Source organism: Bombina bombina, chromosome 1, assembly GCF_027579735.1.
Source record: "Bombina bombina isolate aBomBom1 chromosome 1, aBomBom1.pri, whole genome shotgun sequence".
Classification (NCBI taxonomy): domain Eukaryota; kingdom Metazoa; phylum Chordata; class Amphibia; order Anura; family Bombinatoridae; genus Bombina; species Bombina bombina.
Window position 1 is genome coordinate 1408583628 of NC_069499.1, and position 18559 is coordinate 1408602186.

General features: G+C 36.5%; 1 protein-coding gene across 1 annotated transcript in view; it reads right to left on the reverse strand.

Annotated features, from left to right (window-relative positions):
* RHBG (Rh family B glycoprotein) overlaps positions 1–14362 on the reverse strand; it is a 101214-nt gene extending 86852 nt beyond the window's left edge. The window contains exon 1 of the mRNA XM_053705234.1: positions 14076–14362. Within this exon, the coding sequence (XP_053561209.1) occupies positions 14076–14268 (193 nt within the window). The 5' untranslated portion in view covers positions 14269–14362. The remainder of the gene's footprint in view (positions 1–14075) is intronic.
* Positions 14363–18559: the final 4197 nt, after the last annotated feature.

Here is an 18559-nt window from a genome sequence, read left to right on the forward strand (position 1 = left end):
GGTGCACATGTAATTACAAACAGTACATATGTTGCACGACACGTGAGGTCAGACAACACCTCTCTGACATCAAATGACAAGATGGCTGTTCTGATCTGGCCAACCATTTTATATTTGACAAGACTTTTAGATGGATGGTCATTGAATTGGTTAAACTTCCCAAACGTGGGGGTAATATGGGCAAATTACTCCTCAAGCGTGAAGCCTTTTGGATTTTTAATCTTGACACACGGATACCAAAAGGTTTCAATTCATCCTTTGATTTGATTAATTTTTGGGAATAATTGTCCCATTTATCATTGAATATTAAGTGTATACAGAAATTACTATAACTAAATTTTACAATGAACTTGTTTTATTTATGAGTTTTTTTCCATTTTTTCTATTTTTCTATTTTTCTACAATTTTCTATATTTATGAATTTAATTATTCTCAAATCTAAGATTTCATTAGTATAAAATTAAATATTGTACCATATACCTGCTGCTTTAAGTGATCAACCATAGCAAGCTTTTGTTTCCTGTTTGTGCCAGTCATATGGTTCTGATATTCTAAATGTTACTTCCTTAAATTAGTTTAGACCCCCCTTTTTCCCTCATTCCACCTTAATTCAGGTAACAGGTATGGCCAGTCACATGATTTGAATTAACCTATGAGTGAGGGGCAAGCCCTATTTATTTTAATGCGTTCTTAGAGTGAATTATGCTTATGAGTAAGGCTTAATTGCCGAAACATGTAAGGCGTTTTTCTTTGGCTTTGCAAACCTCCTTATTATTTTAAGCGACTTCTAATAAATGACTTTTTAACCTTATGGAGATGTGCCAGCTTTTGCTTTTTCGTCTCTGATGTGTATGCAATTGCATATATGTGTGTGTATGTGTAAGTGTGTATGCATTTATGTGTGTGTATAAGTGTGTATGCATATATGTATGTGTGTGTGTGTGTGTAAGTGTGTATGCATATATGTGTGTGTATGTGTGTATGTATGTGTGTGTGTGTGTGTGTATTTAAGTGTGTATTCATATATGTGTGTGTGTGTAAGTGTGTATACATATATGTGTGTGTATTTAAGTGTGTATGCATATATATGTGTGTGTGTGTGTGTGTGTAAGAGTGTATGCATATATGTGTGTGTAAATGTGTGTAAGTGTGTATACATATATGTGAGTGTATGTAAGTGTGTATGCATATATGTGTGTGTGTATGTAAGTGTGTATGGCTGCATATGTGTGTGTGTGTACGTGTGTGTGTAAGTGTGTAAGTGTGTATGCATATATGTGTGTGTATGTGTCAGTGCAAGTGTGTGTAATGGTGTGTGTGTGCATGCGTGTACTTAGGGCTGCTGCAATTCCTGGAATAATAATTACCATGCTCATTAGGATAATAATTATAAAGCATAACTCAGAAACAAAAGATCACCTAGATTACGAGTTTTGTCGGTAATGGTGTGCGGTGCTAACTAGCACTTTATGCTCACCGCTCACCTACAGACAGCGCTGGTATTACGGGTTTTTACAAACCCGGCGTTAGCCGCAGAAAAGTGAGCGGAGAGCAAAATTTTGCTCCACATCTCACCTCAATACCAGCGCTGCTTACGGTAGCAGTGAGCAGGCTAAACGTGCTCATGCATGACGATTTCCCCATAGGAATCAATGGGGCAGAGCCAGCTGAAAAAAAAACCTAACACCTACAAAAAAGCAGCGTAAAGCTCCTAACGCAGCCCCATTGATTCCTATGGGGAAATACATTTATGTCTACACCTAACACCCTAACATGAACCCGGAGTCTAAACACCCCTAATCTTACACTTATTAACCCCTAATCTGCCGCTCCCCGACATCGCTGACACCTGCATTATATTATTAACCCCTAATCTTCTGCTCCGGACACCGCCGCCACCTACATTATATTTATTAACCCCTAATCTGCCACCCCCAACGTCGTCACCACTATATTAAAGTTATTAACCCTTAAATCTAAGTCTAACCCTAACACCCCCCTAACTTAAATATAATTTAAATAAATCTAAATAAAATAACTATCATTAAGTAAATTATTCCTATTTAAAACTAAATATTTACCTATAAAATAAACCCTAAGATAGCTACAATATAACTAATAGTTAGATTGTAGCCATCTTTTATTTTACAGGCAACTTTGTATTTATTTTAACTAGGTACAATAGTTATTAAATAGTTATTAACTATTTAATAGCTACCTAGTTAAAATAAAGACACATATACCTGTAAAATAAAACCTAACCTAAGTTACAATTACATCTAACACTACACTATAATTAAATTAATTCCCTAAATTAACTACAATTAAATACAATTATCTAAAGTACGGAACCCCCCCCACTAAATTACAGAAAATAATAAAATAATTACAAGTTTTTTAATTTAATTACACCTAATCTAATCCCCCTAATAAAATAAAAAAGCCCCCAAAATAATAAAAAGCCCTACCCTATACTAAATTACAAATAGCCCTTAAAAGGGCCTTTTGCAGGGCATTGCCCCGAAGTAATCAGCTCTTTTACCTGTAAAAAAAAGGACCATACCCCCCCAACATTAAAACCCACCACCCACACACCCAACCCTACTCTAAAACCCACCCAATCCCCCCTTAATAAAACCTAACACTAACCCCTTGAAGATCACCCTACCTTGAGAAGTCTTCCCCCAACCGGGCCGAAGTCCTCAACAAAGCCGGGCAAAGTGGTCCTCCAGATGCGCAGAAGTCTTCATCCAAGCTGGGCAGAAGAGGTCCTCCAGACGGGCAGAAGTCTTCATCCAGGCGGCATCTTCTATCTTCATCCATCCGGCGCGGAGCGGGTCCATCTTCAAGACATCCGACGCGGAGCATCCTCTTCGTTCATCATCTGACGACTGAATGAAGGTTCCTTTAAATGACGTCATCCAAGATGACGTCCCTTCAATTCCAATTGGCTGATAGAATTCTATCAGCCAATCGGAATTAAGGTAGAAAAAATCCTATTGGCTGATGCAATCAGCCAATAGGATTGAACTTCAATCCTATTGACTGATTGGAACAGCCAATAGGATTGAGGTCGCATTCTATTGGCTGTTCCAATCAGCCAATAGGATTGAAGTTCAATCCTATTGGCTGATTGCATCAGCCAATAGGATTTTTTCTACCTTAATTCCGATTGGCTGATAGAATTCTATCAGCCAGTCAGAATTGAAGGGACGCCATCTTGGATGACGTCATTTAAAGGAACCTTCATTCAGTCGTCGGATGAAGAACGAAGAGGATGCTCCGCGTCGGATGTCTTGAAGATGGAGCCGCTCCGCACCAGATGGATGAAGATAGAAGATGCCGCCTGGATGAAGACTTCTGCCCGACTGGAGGACCTCTTCTGGCCGGCTTGGATGAAGACTTCTGCCCGTCTGAAGGACCACTTCTGCCGGCTTTGTTGAGGACTTCGGCCCGGTTGGGTGAAGACTTCTCAAGGTAGGGTGATCTTCAAGGGGTTAGTGTTAGGTTTTATTAAGGGGGGATTGGGTGGGTTTTAGAGTAGGGTTGGATGAGTGGGTGGTGGGTTTTAATGTTGGGGGGGTATTGTACTTTTTTTTACAGGTAAAAGAGCTGATTGCTTTGGGGCAATGCCCCGCAAATGGCCATTTTAAGGCCTATTTGTAATTTAGTATATGGTAGGGCTTTTTATTATTTTGGGGGATTAGATTAGGTGTAATTAGTTTAAAAAACTTGTAATTATTTTATTATTTTCTGTAATTTAGTCTTTTTTTCCGTACTTTAGATAATTGTATTTAATTGTAGTTAATTTAGGTAATTAATTTAATTATAGTGTAATGTTAGGTATAATTGTAACGTAGGTTAGGTTTTATTTTATAGGTAAATTTGTCTTTATTTACTAGGTAGCTATTAAATAGTTAATAACTATTTAATAACTATTGTACCTAGTTAAAATAAATACAAAGTTGCTTGTAAAATAAAAATAAATCCTAAGCTAGCTACAATGTAACTATTAGTTATATTGTAACTAGCTTAGGGTTTATTTTATAGGTAAGTATTTAGTTTTAAATAGGAATAATTTAGTTAAAGGGACAGTATACTGTAAAATAGTTTTTCCCTTAATGTGTTTACAATTGCTTTTTTTACCAACTGCAGAGTAAAACATGTATGAAAATTAACTTTTTTTTTTTTTTTTTTTTTTTTTTTATAAAGTTTTTATTGAAACTAATAAAACAACAATACAGGTTACAGTATACGTAATAGAATACAAAATAATACAATACAATATAATAGTATATAGTGCGGGGAGTGATTCCGTATAAAGTGGAGTCAATCACAATACAATCTGGTCCCCTTAATTATATCCACAGTACATGACATAATATATTCCTTTTGGTCACTTAGGTCAAATCTTGTATAATGGTAGGTCTACTTCTCCCTCTGTCTGGTGTGTTGTGTGCGCTACTTTGTGTAGAGTGACAATATTCTTCCCACAGAAAGTTCATTGCTAAGAAATCATCTAATCTTTTTGTAATATGGTAGTGAAATTTTTCCATTGCTAACGTGTGATTAACTAATGAGCGCCATTCCTGAATTGAGGGGGGTACTGTCGATTTCCATTTTCTTGGTATTAACCTTCTGGCACAATTAAGTAGTATGATTATAAGTCGCTGTCTCAATTTACATTTAATTGTTGGTATGTTATTAAATAAAAATATGATAGGGTCTAAGGGTATCTCGATATGAATTACCTTTGTGATGGCCCTGTGAATGTCATTCCAAAATTGGCCAAGGTGTGGGCATGACCACCAGATATGCTGGTAATTTCCCTCTCCTCCACATATTCTCCAACATCTATTATCTTTAATGCCATATATTGCAGCTATTTTAACTCGGGTCTTATACCATCTACATAACAGTTTTATATTTGATTCCAATTGCGCGGCTGATGAGGTGTGTGAGCACATGTTATTGAATATCCTTGCCCATTGTTTTGGGGTTATATGGATTTGAATTTCTTCCGACCATTTGTCTGTGTAGGGTGGAAGGTCTTTGGAATGATATTCTAATAATAATTTATATATTGCCGAGAGTGATCCCTTTGAGTATGTCTCCATACTACATATTGACTCAAAGGGAGATAATGGTCTGTTAAAGTGGGTGCGTTTGATATGAGTGGTAAGATAGTGATTTAGTTGGAAATATCTGAACCATGCGTCAAAATAATTTCCAAATGCTTCTTGCAAAACATTCCTAGGTTTGAGGGATTTGTTGTCCATGGCAAAACTACATGGTATGGTGTCTCTTAATTTTAAGTCCCTTACGTATTGATTGATTTGATACCCCTGAGCTTCAGGATTATATTTCAGAGGTGTTAAAGGGGAGGGTGTGCTCGAAATCAGTGGGAAGTTGATAAGACATGTGTCCCAAGTTTTAAATGTGAGCCTGGTGATTTCCGATGTATTGGAACTGATAGGTCTGTGAATGTGTGGTATCCAACAGCTTGCTCCTAGTTGTGCATTTTGTGCTAGGTCGTGTTCTAGTCCTACCCATTCCTTGTGAGTGCCATGTTTACACCAGTCTATTATTCGTGTTAATGTACATGCTATAGAATAGTAGTGTATATTTGGCATACCCAACCCTCCTTGGGATTTAGTACGATAAATTAAGTTTTTTGCAATTCTAGGGCGCTTGTTAAGCCACAAATAGGCGTTTAGCAAGTTTTGAAGTTTGTTCAGAAATGTTTTGGATAGCGCTAGTGGGATAGTCTGGAAGGTATATAAAATTTTAGGTAGGATAGTCATTTTTATGGCGTGTAACCTACCTAACCATGATAAAGTCTTGTTGTGCCAGGATTGTAGCTCTTTTTGTATATTGTTTAGAAGGGGGGTATAATTTGCTTTAAACATTTGTTGGGGATCGCTCGTAATATTGATTCCCAAATACTTTAAAGAATATTTCTGGAATTTGTATTGGTACATGGACGTTATGTAATTTAAGTCAGATTGTGGGGTCCCTATTCCTATAAACTCAGATTTTGAGGCATTAATCTTAAAGTTTGATAATTTACCATATGTGTGGAGTTCACTGTGAAGTACAGGCATGGAAGTAAGCGGGTCAGTAATGGATATCAGAATATCATCCGCATACATTGAGATTTTATAATTTTTTTCATGGATAGTTATGCCAGTGATATCCTTATTGTTCCTTATTCGTGCTGCCAGGGCCTCCATGGTTAGGGCAAACAACAGTGGGGACAGGGGGCATCCCTGTCGGGTGCCATTATGTATAGTAAAAGATTGGGATATGGAGTCGTTTAGTTTAATTTTTGCATTTGGGGAACTGTATAGGGACATAATCTTAGATATAAATTCATCGGGGAAACCGAATTTGACTAATATTTGCTTAAGAAAGGCCCAATTTAGACGGTCAAAAGCTTTCTCCGCGTCCAAGGACGCGAAGATTGCAGAGATTTTTGTCTTTGAGGAATAGTCGATCAGGGTTTGTATTTTGATAGTATTATCTCTAGCCTCACGATATGGGGTAAAACCGACCTGATTATAATGGATTAGTTGGGGAAGTAATTTGTTCAACCTATTTGCTATTATTTTGGCATATATTTTGATATCGATATTAAGTAGGGAAATAGGGCGAAAATTAGCTGGTGAGTCAGGGGGTTTGCCCGGTTTTGGCAAGACTATAATATATGCTGCTAACATTGAGGGGGGAGGAGGATTAATAAGTGACATATTATTGAACAAATTGTGCAAAGCGGGGGTTAGGATAGGGGCAAATGTCTGGTAATATTTGGCGGAAAAACCGTCCGGGCCTGGGCTTTTGCCCGGTGCCAGGTCTTTAATGGCTGCTAGAATTTCATTGGAGGTAATTGTTGATTTTAACTCTTCTCGTTGTTCTGATGAGATTGAGGGGAGTTGACAGGAGTCTAAATATGTTTGTATGTCTTCCACAAATTGTGTTTCAGGAACTGAGGTATTATCCCGCAGGTTATAGAGGTTTGAGTAATAGTTATAAAACTGGTCTAGTATGTCTGGAGTTGTATTTATGGTGGTGTTGTGAGGAGTCTTTAGTTCATGGATGAAAGTTTTTAACCTAGCTCTTTTAAGATGTCTTGCTAACATTTTCCCCGCTTTATTACTTTCATGATAGTATATTTGTTTTATTTTCATAGCCGTTTTCTGATGTTCTAGGGCTAGGAATGTATCCAGCTGTTCTCTAACCTTACTTATTTCGTCTAGAATTGAGGTGTTTTGGGGATCTTTTTTATGTGAATAATCTAGTTGCCCTAGTCTTGTGGTCAATGTGGTATAAAGTTGTCTAGAGGTTTTATGAAGTTGTGCTTTATATTTTATAAGTTCTCCTCTGAGAGTACATTTATGGGCTTCCCATATTATATATGGGTCGTCTACTGAATTGTTGTTGATCTGAAAGTATTCCTCCATAACCTTTGAAAGGTGGTCTACAAGGGGCTGGTGTGTTAGTAGGGAATCATCAAGTCTCCAGAGAAAAGGACTGGTAGGAGTGTTAGACCAATTGATTTGCACTGTAACCGCCGAGTGATCGGAACAAGATGTGGGGGTAATTGTGGAGCTAGTTATTAAAGAGAGGCCTGCTTGATTTGTGAGCAAATAATCTATTCTGCTGTAGGATTGTGAGGGGTGGGAATAGAAGGTGTAATCTTTTACCAAGGGGTGAGAGAAGCGCCAGATATCATATAAATTGTAATCTCGTAGAGCTTTCCATAAATAAGTCAAAGTGCGTTTTGATGTCCTAAATTGAGGGTTAGAGGTGTCCATGGAGGGTTGAAAGGGGAAGTTGAAGTCACCTCCAAGAAAAATTGGTCCTTTAGTGATGTCTAGCAGTCTACGGAACATTGCTTTAAAAAAGGGCATGTGTTGAGTGTTAGGGGCGTAGATGTTAATTAAAGTGATTGGTCTACCATACATTAGCCCTGCTATGCCTAGAAATCTACCCTCACTATCCTTGACTGTCTGTAGAGCTGTAAAAGGGATATGTTTGCGAACTAGAATACTAACCCCACAGTGTTTGGTTGGCGCGGTATTATGAAAGTGTTGAGTGTAATGTTTACCAAAGTATTTGGGAATTTGTGTTTTTTTGAAATGTGTCTCCTGTAGAAACAATATGTCAGCTTTTCTCTTGTGTAGATCCGATAGAGCTTTTGACCTTTTACATGGGGAAAGAAACCCTTTCACATTTTGAGTTAATATTGTAATTGGAACAGCTGTTCGTTTAGTGTTCATTGTATAAATTAATAGGGTAGTGTACTTCTGTCATGGGTCTTAGACATATAAGATAAACATATTTCAGGTACTGGGACATTATTTTAGCTTTCATTATCATAGGCAACCTGTATTCAGGAACATAACATAAAAAACTGTAAATACAACAATAAAATTTTAGTCCTTGCTTAAATAGCTTGGGCTTAAGAGTACAAACCATTAGCGCAGGCAGAGTTACTACCTTTACACCAATATAGATACTTAACTAGGGGGGAATAGGTGTAAGCCTGTATTACTAAGCAAAAAGGCTTTGTCAACACATAACAATTAACACATCATAAGTATTAGTATGTTAAAATATTTAGGGTAACTAGTGTAATCAAAGAATTCTTAACAGTCATTAGCTGGATTTTGTCTATCTTGAGTTCTTCAGACAGTCTCTGGAAATCTACTAGTAGGTTAAATACAGTCCCTGACAGTGTTGATATACTCACGGATCCGTTGTTTACGGTCAGGTTCATAATCTGTGGAAGATGATTCCACTAATTCTCAGAGTAGTAGACTTTGGCAGTGTTAACTCCATGCATGGTGGTTGAGAGTCCCCAAAGCCATGCTGTAACTGAGATAATTTGAAGCCCTCAGCTGCTCAGGCTTCAATAGCCAAGGTTCTTGCGGCTACGGGACGTTTCTGTGGTTTAGCTGGGGTAAGGGACCAGTTATTTTGCGGACTTTGATGGTTGGTGTTTGTCGGTCCTGTGGTGGTGGGGTTATGAAGTTCCGGTGGCTCTAAATGAAGTATTTCACAAAATCTTGTGGCTTCTGATATGTCATCACATATCACTCTCCTTTCTTCATGTATAACTACAAGATGAGTGGGAAATCCCCATCGGTATGGAATTCGTTTGTTGCGTAGGAGCTGTGTCAGTGGTAGAAATTCTTTGCGCTTCTGAAGGGTTCTTTGCGCCAAGTCTGCATAAAATTGTATCACTGTGCCTCTAAAGCGGATAGGCTGATTTTTTCTGGATAAGTTCAGGATCTCCTCTTTATCCCGGTAATTTTTTAATTTAATAATAATATCCCTGGGTGGGGCTGAATCTGGTGGCCTAGCTCTCAGAGCTCTGTGAGCCCTATCCCATGGGATTTCTTCTTTTGATGTATTGCCATGTAAGTGATGAAACAAGGCAGGCAGGTATGTAGGTAGGTCCTTGGGTAAGACTGATTCAGGTACTCCCCTGATCCTGAGGTTTTTCCTTCTGCTTCTGTTCTCAAGGTCCTCAATTTTTGAGTGCAAGGCTTCAATGGTTGAAGTAATATTATCTGTTTGATTCTGTAGACCGTCTATATCTTCCCTCATGGTATCATTGTTTTCCTCAAGGGCTTCCACTCTAAACCCGATAGCATTGATGTCTTGCTTTAGGTCCGCTAGTTCTTCACGGACACATGCCCGGACTATGTCCGCTATATCTTGTTTAGATGGGAGTGTTGCCAATACATCTGAGGGGATCTGTAGTAAATTTGACTGTTGTGTGTCTACTTGCGTAGACTGTGATTGTGGAGACGCCATTGTTGATTGAGGTGTGCCATTTGTCTGAACGTTAGGATGTTCAGTGGGGTTAAAGTACGAGGCCACTGTGGAATTCTTGTTTAGTTGTGGCTTTGACATTTTGTCTGGTTTAGTGTTCCGTCTAGAGGCCATTTGACTTGGTAGAGTTGCTGTAACTATATCGCGTAAGTCAATGTAATAAGAGCGCTCTTAAACGTGGCTATGGTGTATGCCACGGTAAAACAGCGTGTAAGTTATATAGTTTTATGTCACTGAATAGTGCGTAAAAAAAAAATGTATCCCACTGCTGGGCTTTCAGAAGCGTGTATTGAGCGCCTATTTTTCTTACATCCCAATAAATGTCTGTTATTTTCCTATGCGCCTGCTTCTCTGAGTATTGACAGTAATAAATGATGTCTTGTCCCATGAATATCCACACTATCATTAATGTTGCACCAGCTTATTGTGCTATAGTCTGCGTTTATTTTATATATGTCATGTGGGTTGATTACCGCTCCGTTATAGGCCTCTAAACTTACGATCCGCTTCCTTGTTATGTGCCTCGTTATTCTGTGTAATCCAGGCCGTTGTCTTTATTCCATAGCCAACAGATCTGCACTTATGTCGGAGCTGGATTCATGTTAGGCCGCTATGAGAGCCACGTGTCACTGCGTGTTTTTTGCCTTCTCAATGTCCTCCGTTAGCCCCAATGCCGAAGAGCTTGCTCAATATAGCTGGTATATGTTGAGCCTTACTTCTTCCAATAAAATTTAGATAATTAGCCTGAGTGTGATGGCATTTATGCCTCGAGGTGATAGTGGCTTGCACGGAGCTCGGATTTTATGCGACCATCTTAGTCGCTACCGGCTCCGCCCCCGAAAATTAACTTTTTAAGGTTTATTTCTGTATATTAAAGCTCTGATTTTGTGTTTTGAAGCCACAGCCTAATAAAATGGGTTGAGCTTGTAGGTATTATCCGATCTCATTACTGTATCACATTGTGCACATATACCTGCTTCTTTATCTTATATCTGTCCTTAAAACAATCACCAATGCTTTGAGAGAACAATGGAAAATCAACATTTTATTACCTTATCTCTGCTTTATCACACTGGGAGTGTAATTTCTTCTGCTGGCTGTGTTTACAAAGCTTATCTATAGCTGGTACGCGCGGCCACAAACTTTCAGAATAGGTGGGGATACCACATGCTAAATTAACAATTTCAAATGCCAATATAAGGGTAAAGGAGCTACTTGTAAACAATTTAATACACTCCAGCAGGTAAAGTGGATCATTGGGAACAAATTAAATGGGAGAATTTTTTTTGAGTAAACTGTCCCTTTAAAGATAGTTATTTTATTTAGATTTATTTAAATTATATTTAAGTTAGGGGGTGTTAGGGTTAGGGTTAGACTTAGATTTAGGGGTTAATAACTTTAATATAGTGGCGGCGACGTTGGGGACGGCAGATTAGGGGTTAATAAATGTAGGTAGGTGTCGGCGATTTTAGGGACGGCAGATTAGGGGTTAATAAAATTTAACTAGTGTTTGTGATGCGGGAGTGCGGTGGTTTAGGGGTTAATATATTTATTATAGAGGCAGATTCGGCAGATTAGGAGTTATTTTTTTTTTTACATTTGCGATGTGGGTGGGGGGCCTCGGTTTAGGGGTTAATAGGTAGTTTATGGGTGTTAGTGAACTTTTTAGCACTTTAGTTAAGAGTTTTATGCTACGGCGTTAGCCCATAAAGCTCTTAACTACTGACTTTAAAATACGGTACCAGGCTTGACGGGAGAGGGTGTACCACTCACTTTTTGGAAGACATGTAATACCGGCGATATGCAAGTCCCATTGAAAAAATAGGATACACAATTGACGTAAGTGGATTTGCGGTATTTTCGAATCTGGCCGAAAAAGTGAACGGTACACCTGTACCTGCAAGACTCGCAATACCAGCTGGCGTTAAAAAGCAGCGTAATCTAGCAGGATGTTAGTAATTTTTTACATTTCAGCACATCTATGCTCAACATTTCCAGGCAAATATTTGCACTTCTGTACTTGTGTAAACCATAGTAAATATATATTCAACTAAAGCAGTAAATCATTCTTGATTTGTAGTTAATGCAAGCAATATATATATATATATATATATATATATATATGTATATATATATATATAGCTTTGCCAACAAAACACCTACAGCCCAACGCCCACAAATTTCCCTCACCTCCCTGTCCTGTTAAGCCTCTGGAAAATGTTGGGAGGTATGACATAGACATGCGTATGCAAACACAAAATGTACTTAAAGGAACATAAAAGTGCAAAAAGAAAATGCTCTTGTGAACTGCTTGTGCAATGCCGCTCCCTGCAGATTAGCGGGCAATCGGCCGCTAGCAGGGGGTGTCAATCAGCCCGATCGTATAGGATTGATGTCTGCAGCCTCAGAGCCATAATATAAACATTTATGGGAAAGTTGAATGTAAGGTTCCTTTAAGAAACTAAAACACAACAATAGCTATTATATATGGGCTGGGCTCCTTAATATGTATATCATTTTATTGCTAATAATGTATATTTTAATTGACATAACCAGATAAAGAGGACAATTAATTAACAAAAAATTATATATCTAGCCCTCCATGACTGAAAAATGGCAGAGGAAAACTAACTTTATCAGAGTTAGTGTTTGTTAAAGTAATTATTGCAAGATTCTTCTAACGCTCAAAACAAGGAGACATAACCACAGTAACTCATGTTACTGGACAGTTTAATTTATTTACACACACATACATTGCTGACACGCCTCTACTAAATCACAGATCACGCAACTTCACAGACACTGTGCAACAATTCAGACTCAGATAGCATCCCACTTTATCTGGGAATTAGGTCACATCTAACACAAGAATTTCCACTAAATCTGCCAAATACTCTGAATAATGAATACAATACTGTGACCTTCTGAAGAGGCATCTCCATTTACTTTCTCCATTATAAACCCATATCAGATAAGCAACCTTATTAATGAGAGAGATTAATATACTATGATTTGCCTATGTTAGTTACCATTACATATGGGATTCGATTATCATTATACAAAGGGATATTGTTTTTATTATATTTAATATTATATTTTAAGGACCATGGACAAGAACTGCTTCATTATTACCAAATCTCTCCCTTTCATTCACAATTCAGCAAAATATATTTAGACTAAACTTAGTATCTGCAAAACAACGAAAACATTCATAAAAGTTCATTTCCTGGATTCAGTTAAAAGAATTCTCATGCAAGAATAATCTTCCTTATTTTATCCTAAGGTACTGATTTAATAAGCACTAGAGAGCCACATAATCAGTCCAATAAAACAAACAAACAAAAAAAACAACATTTTCTTAAATATTTTATTTCTACTCATTCAGCTTAGCTTGCAGCAGAGGTCATACATATAACGTGTAAAACAGCAAAACAGAATTGCCTTTTATTCTGTAATACAGTACAGAAATATAAATCATGCTTCAGCAATATACAATACATATAATTTATATATATATACATATATAAAATCATGCTTCAGCAATATACAATACATATAACTTATATATATATATACATATATAAAATCATGCTTCAGCAATATACAATACATATAATTTATATATATATAAATATATAAAATCATGCTTCAGCAATATACAATACATATAATTTATATATATATATATATATATATATATATAAATATATAAAATCATGCTTCAGCAATATACAATACATATAATTTATATATATATAAATATATAAAATCATGCTTCAGCAATATACAATACATATAATTTATATATATATAAATATATAAAATCATGCTTCAGCAATATACAATACATATAATTTATATATATATATAAATATATAAAATCATGCTTCAGCAATATACAATACATATAATTTATATATATATATAAATATATAAAATCATGCTTCAGCAATATATAATAAACTTCAACACTTTAGGGAGTGACTAATGTAGCTAGCAAATTAATTGAGCAATTGCAAATATTCACAGGTGCATACAGATTCTTGCTCCAAGAGCTTACAATCCAGTGCTGATACATGAAGCTGGAGGAGAGATGTTGAAAAGATTAATCCCTTTCTGTGCTAAGTATTCTGTCCTTGTAAGAATAGCCACTGACTATGCAAAATGACAACCTGTTGAGGATCAGAAGTTGCTTGGCATTGAATAAATAGGGACATTTTGATGGCTATACTCACTTGCGTAACGAAAATAAAAGTCATTGTCTGCATTGGTCAAGTTGTGATTCTTCATTTCTTCGTGCCAGGCGCTGGCATCAGTCTCAGTGTCATATCTTACAAAGACAGCAAATAGCAGAATAGTGATACCTTGCAGGAGAAAGCAGAAAACAGGGAGTTTGACCCTCATATTGGTAGACACAGAGCCACTCATGGTTAGTGGCTGTGAGAGCGAAAGAAGAAGGGAGCCAGAGATAAGAAAGGACTAGACTGGCTACTGAGGAACTAAAGTGTGAGCTGTAAATTTCTAAGCTGTATTTTAGCTGATACTTAATGTAATTGCAGACACAGATCCCGCCCTCCTGCAATAAAGACTTCCCTGTCCTTTAGTATCACACCCACCTGACTGAACGTGTACTGGCACATTCATAGCTCCAAAGGTCTCCCTGACAGATGTAGCAATCTGTTTATTATCCATATGTCATAGAATTTCACAGCCACAAAACGTTAAATACTAAATGTAGTTCCAACTTGTAAACATATTTGTGACACACAAAGTGGAGGGACAAATGAAAGTTTAGGGGAGATTATAGATGGGATAAATGATTTATTTACTTCTCAAAACTGTAAATAACGATAAATGAATTTAGAGGTATCATCCAGGTGACATGTCTACATGTATTTAATGCCAAAGAAAATTATGAAGAAACAAACAAGACAATAAAAAAAATAACAATGCACTTTATTATTATTATTATTATTATTATTATTATTATTATTATTATTATTATTATTATTATTTTTTTTAAATTTGGCTTTGAAAATGTATGTTTTCCTGTTGCTGTCAGTGGCATCCTACATTATTACAAAGGTGGCCCTACAGGCTGCAACATATATGACAGTGATTACTTGATCAGCCCAGAAGCTTATTTGTATCAGTATCTAACTGGACACACCAAAGATAAGATAAACAAAGGATTTACATATATGCCCCATGGACAAATTGTGCTAACAAAATGACAGGTTTATATGCTTTTCAAATATTTGCTTTGTACTGAGATTTTTGCAATGTAGTACTTAAAGGGACATTCTGATGCAAAAAAATGTATTAGAGCATAGCTATGTGTTTAACGCTTGTAAATTCTGCCCTGAGGCAGTGAGCTTTGGAACTGCATAGAATGCCTTTTTTATTTGCTCATACACAAATTGTCACCTAAATGTCAATCAAATAAATTAGCAAAGTGACCTCCGTTAAATTTACATTGAACACAAATATTTCCAATTTCTGCTTTAGGTTGTTTCAATTATTCACTAAAAGTGAAGAGCTCAATCCGTTTATAAATCAGTAGCAAGTTAGTTGCATGAAATGATTAAGTCTTACTTGATACTCCCTCAAAAATCTTAGGGAATCTTGGTCTTTTAAAACAATAATATATAATAGAAGTGAAACAAGACGCGTGCAAATTAAAATGATACTATTTCTTGTTCTGTTATTAATATATATGTATCATTGCTTGTAATAGTAACTTGTATCCAGTCAAAATCAATGTGCACAAAAGACCCTAATCCTATGATTGACTTCAAAATATTCTTCACTCCCTATAATTAAAATGATCTCATATCAGACATAAATCTGGCATAATTCAGGGAAGTCAATGTAAATACAATGGCTGTAACATCTGCTGGACTTGATGTAACATTGGTACCAATAAGCCTAGGTAGCTACTAAAACTTATATATAGGGGTAACCTCTGATCTCCCGGAACCCCATGCTGCATTAAAGGGATAGAAAGCTCCATATTGAAATGTGCATGGTTGCATTTAAAGGGACATGAAACCCAAACTTTATCTTTCATGATGTAGGTAAAACATACAATTGTAAACATCTTTCCAGTTTATTTCTATTATCAAATTTTCTTCATTCTCTTGGTATCATTTGTTGGAGGAGCAGGAATGCACTACTGGTTTCTAATTGATTACATGGGTGAGCCAATGACAATCAGCATATATATGAAGCTACCAATCACCAGCTAGAACCTAGGTTCTTTGCTGCTCTTGAGCTTACATAGATAAACCTTTCAGCAAAGGACAACAAAAGAAAGAAGCAAATTAAATAATAGAAGTAAATTGAGAAGTTGATTAAAATTGTATGATCTTTCTGAATCATGAAATAAAAAATGTGGGTTTCATGTCCCTTTAAATTTTAAAAAGAATAGATTTTGCAATATTCTTCCATTACTAAACGTATTTTGAAGTTAGTTATGGTTGTTTTTTTACTGGTAAACACACATATGTTGTGAGTGCCACGTCTGTTGTGTATGGCACAAAATTAGTCTTCACTGATGCAAAATAAGTCTTTACTGACCAGCTTTCTGAGCAAGTATGTTGTGATTGCATATGTGTGTATGCAGCTGAAACAGTAATACCCTTTACTAGTATTTTTGCTAATGGGAGCATACTGCTTTTTAAATTGCATTTATAAGTATTTGAATCTTGACGTTTCTATTCCTCTCTTTCATTACAGATCCCTAAATCATTAGATCTATCAACTGCAACTAGTCCCACTTCACAATGATCTCATAGTACACTTAACTCCTTACTAACCAAGCCTCTAAAAAAATCACACTCCTCAAATAATGACAGTAATAGGGGGGGGGGGGGGTAGGAGGGGCAAATGCCCTCCTTAAATTTCGCTCTTTGGATCCAAATGTAAGCGCCTACATGATTCACTGTTTTGATGCCAAACTATCAGATTTAAAGGGACATTAAACACCAAATAAATGCTGGATAGAATAATGCATTCAAAGAAAAGATGTCAAAGAATATCATGTAGCTGTATTTCAATAGCTGTTTTGACAAAATAAGTGTAAAGTTTTAGCGTCTATTAAACAATGGCAGCTGCCATGTTGTAACTTAAGTTACCTTCTCTGCTGTGGCCAATTAAGGACAGTTATAAATAGGTCACTAGAGTGTGCAGCCAATGGCTGTGTGTAATATAACAGTGTTCTGCACTTCCATTTCTAACAGGAACTGAAAAGCTCAATATTTCAGATTAGAATGACAGGAAAAGGGTACAAAATAAATAATGAAATTATATTGCAGAGTTTTTTTTTTAATTTATACTGTTTGTTATTTTATATTACCATCTCAAATTATTTAATGTCCCTTTAAAATAATGTGTATCTAAATTGTACATTAATGGGCCATAAAACCACCATTTTTTTATTTCATGATTGAGATAGAGCATGTGATTTTAAACAACTTCCCATTTTACTTCTATTATCTAATTTGTTAAATTGCCTTGTTAACCCTTGTTGAAAATAATACCTAGGTAGGCTCAGGAGTTGCTGACTGGTAGCTGCACATACTTGCCTCATATTATTGGAGCATCCATTGTGTTAACTAACTGTTAACTAGATCCCAGTAGTGTTTTGCTGCTTTTTTAACAAATAATACCAAGAGAATGAAGCAAATTAGATACTAAAAGTACATTGCAAAGTTGTTTAAATGGTATGCTCTATAATGGATTTTATGTCCCTTTAAGTTGCTTCACTTAATTGTGCTCAGGACATTTTATTTCTGCCCCTCCCCCCGAAAATAACCCTTGACACCCATAAATCCTGTTTTCCTGTTTTTCCTCATGCACTAACTCTTCTCTTAGCCCTTGGTAACCCAATATGTGACTTTGACCAGCTGTACCTTAAAAGGAACCCCAACTATAACTCCCTAACTTAAGAGCTCCCCAGTGTGACACCTCCCCACCCCAACATCAGCTGCTAGTGCACTTCTCACTCAACAGATAATACCCCAAATATCACATTTATGAATCCTGCATATCTCACATCAGTGACATTCAGATTTTTTTTAACTCTTCATGTATTGCACATCTCATTTACTTTTGGCTATGGTCTTTTTGTTATTGATGATAAATAACAGTGTGGATGTTATTTGTTGGATTAATTGAGAGAGGGGATCTTGTAATTAATTGATACACAAAGGAGAGACGGACCATTAGCTTAATCCATTTTCATTTCATAAGGACATGAAGTAAAAGACTGCAAAGTTTCTGGACACAGCCCATAAAGGGATAGAGTGGTCAAAAAGGAAATGTGCATGGGTACATTTCAGTTTGAAATAGAAGCATTTTTTGCAATGTACTTTCAATAGCAAAAATGCTTTTCGTAAAAGATATTACTGTTTTTCTGTGGCATATGCACATATCCTGTGAGGGCCCGTGTATCAGTGTTCAAACACCACATGTCTGCTCAAAAAGCTGGTGGTGCTGTGTATTGCTTCTGAAGACATAATTTGTGTCATACAAGTCACTGCTTACTATCTGAAATGTTGTGGTGTTTGAGTACTGGTGCACGGGTCCTCCCAGCATATGTGCGTATGCCACTGAAATACCAGTAACTTTTACCAGAAGCATTTTTGCTAATTAAATCATGTAAGCAGTCTTTTGAGTCTTGTCCTTATGGAATAAAAATGGATTAAGTTGAATGACA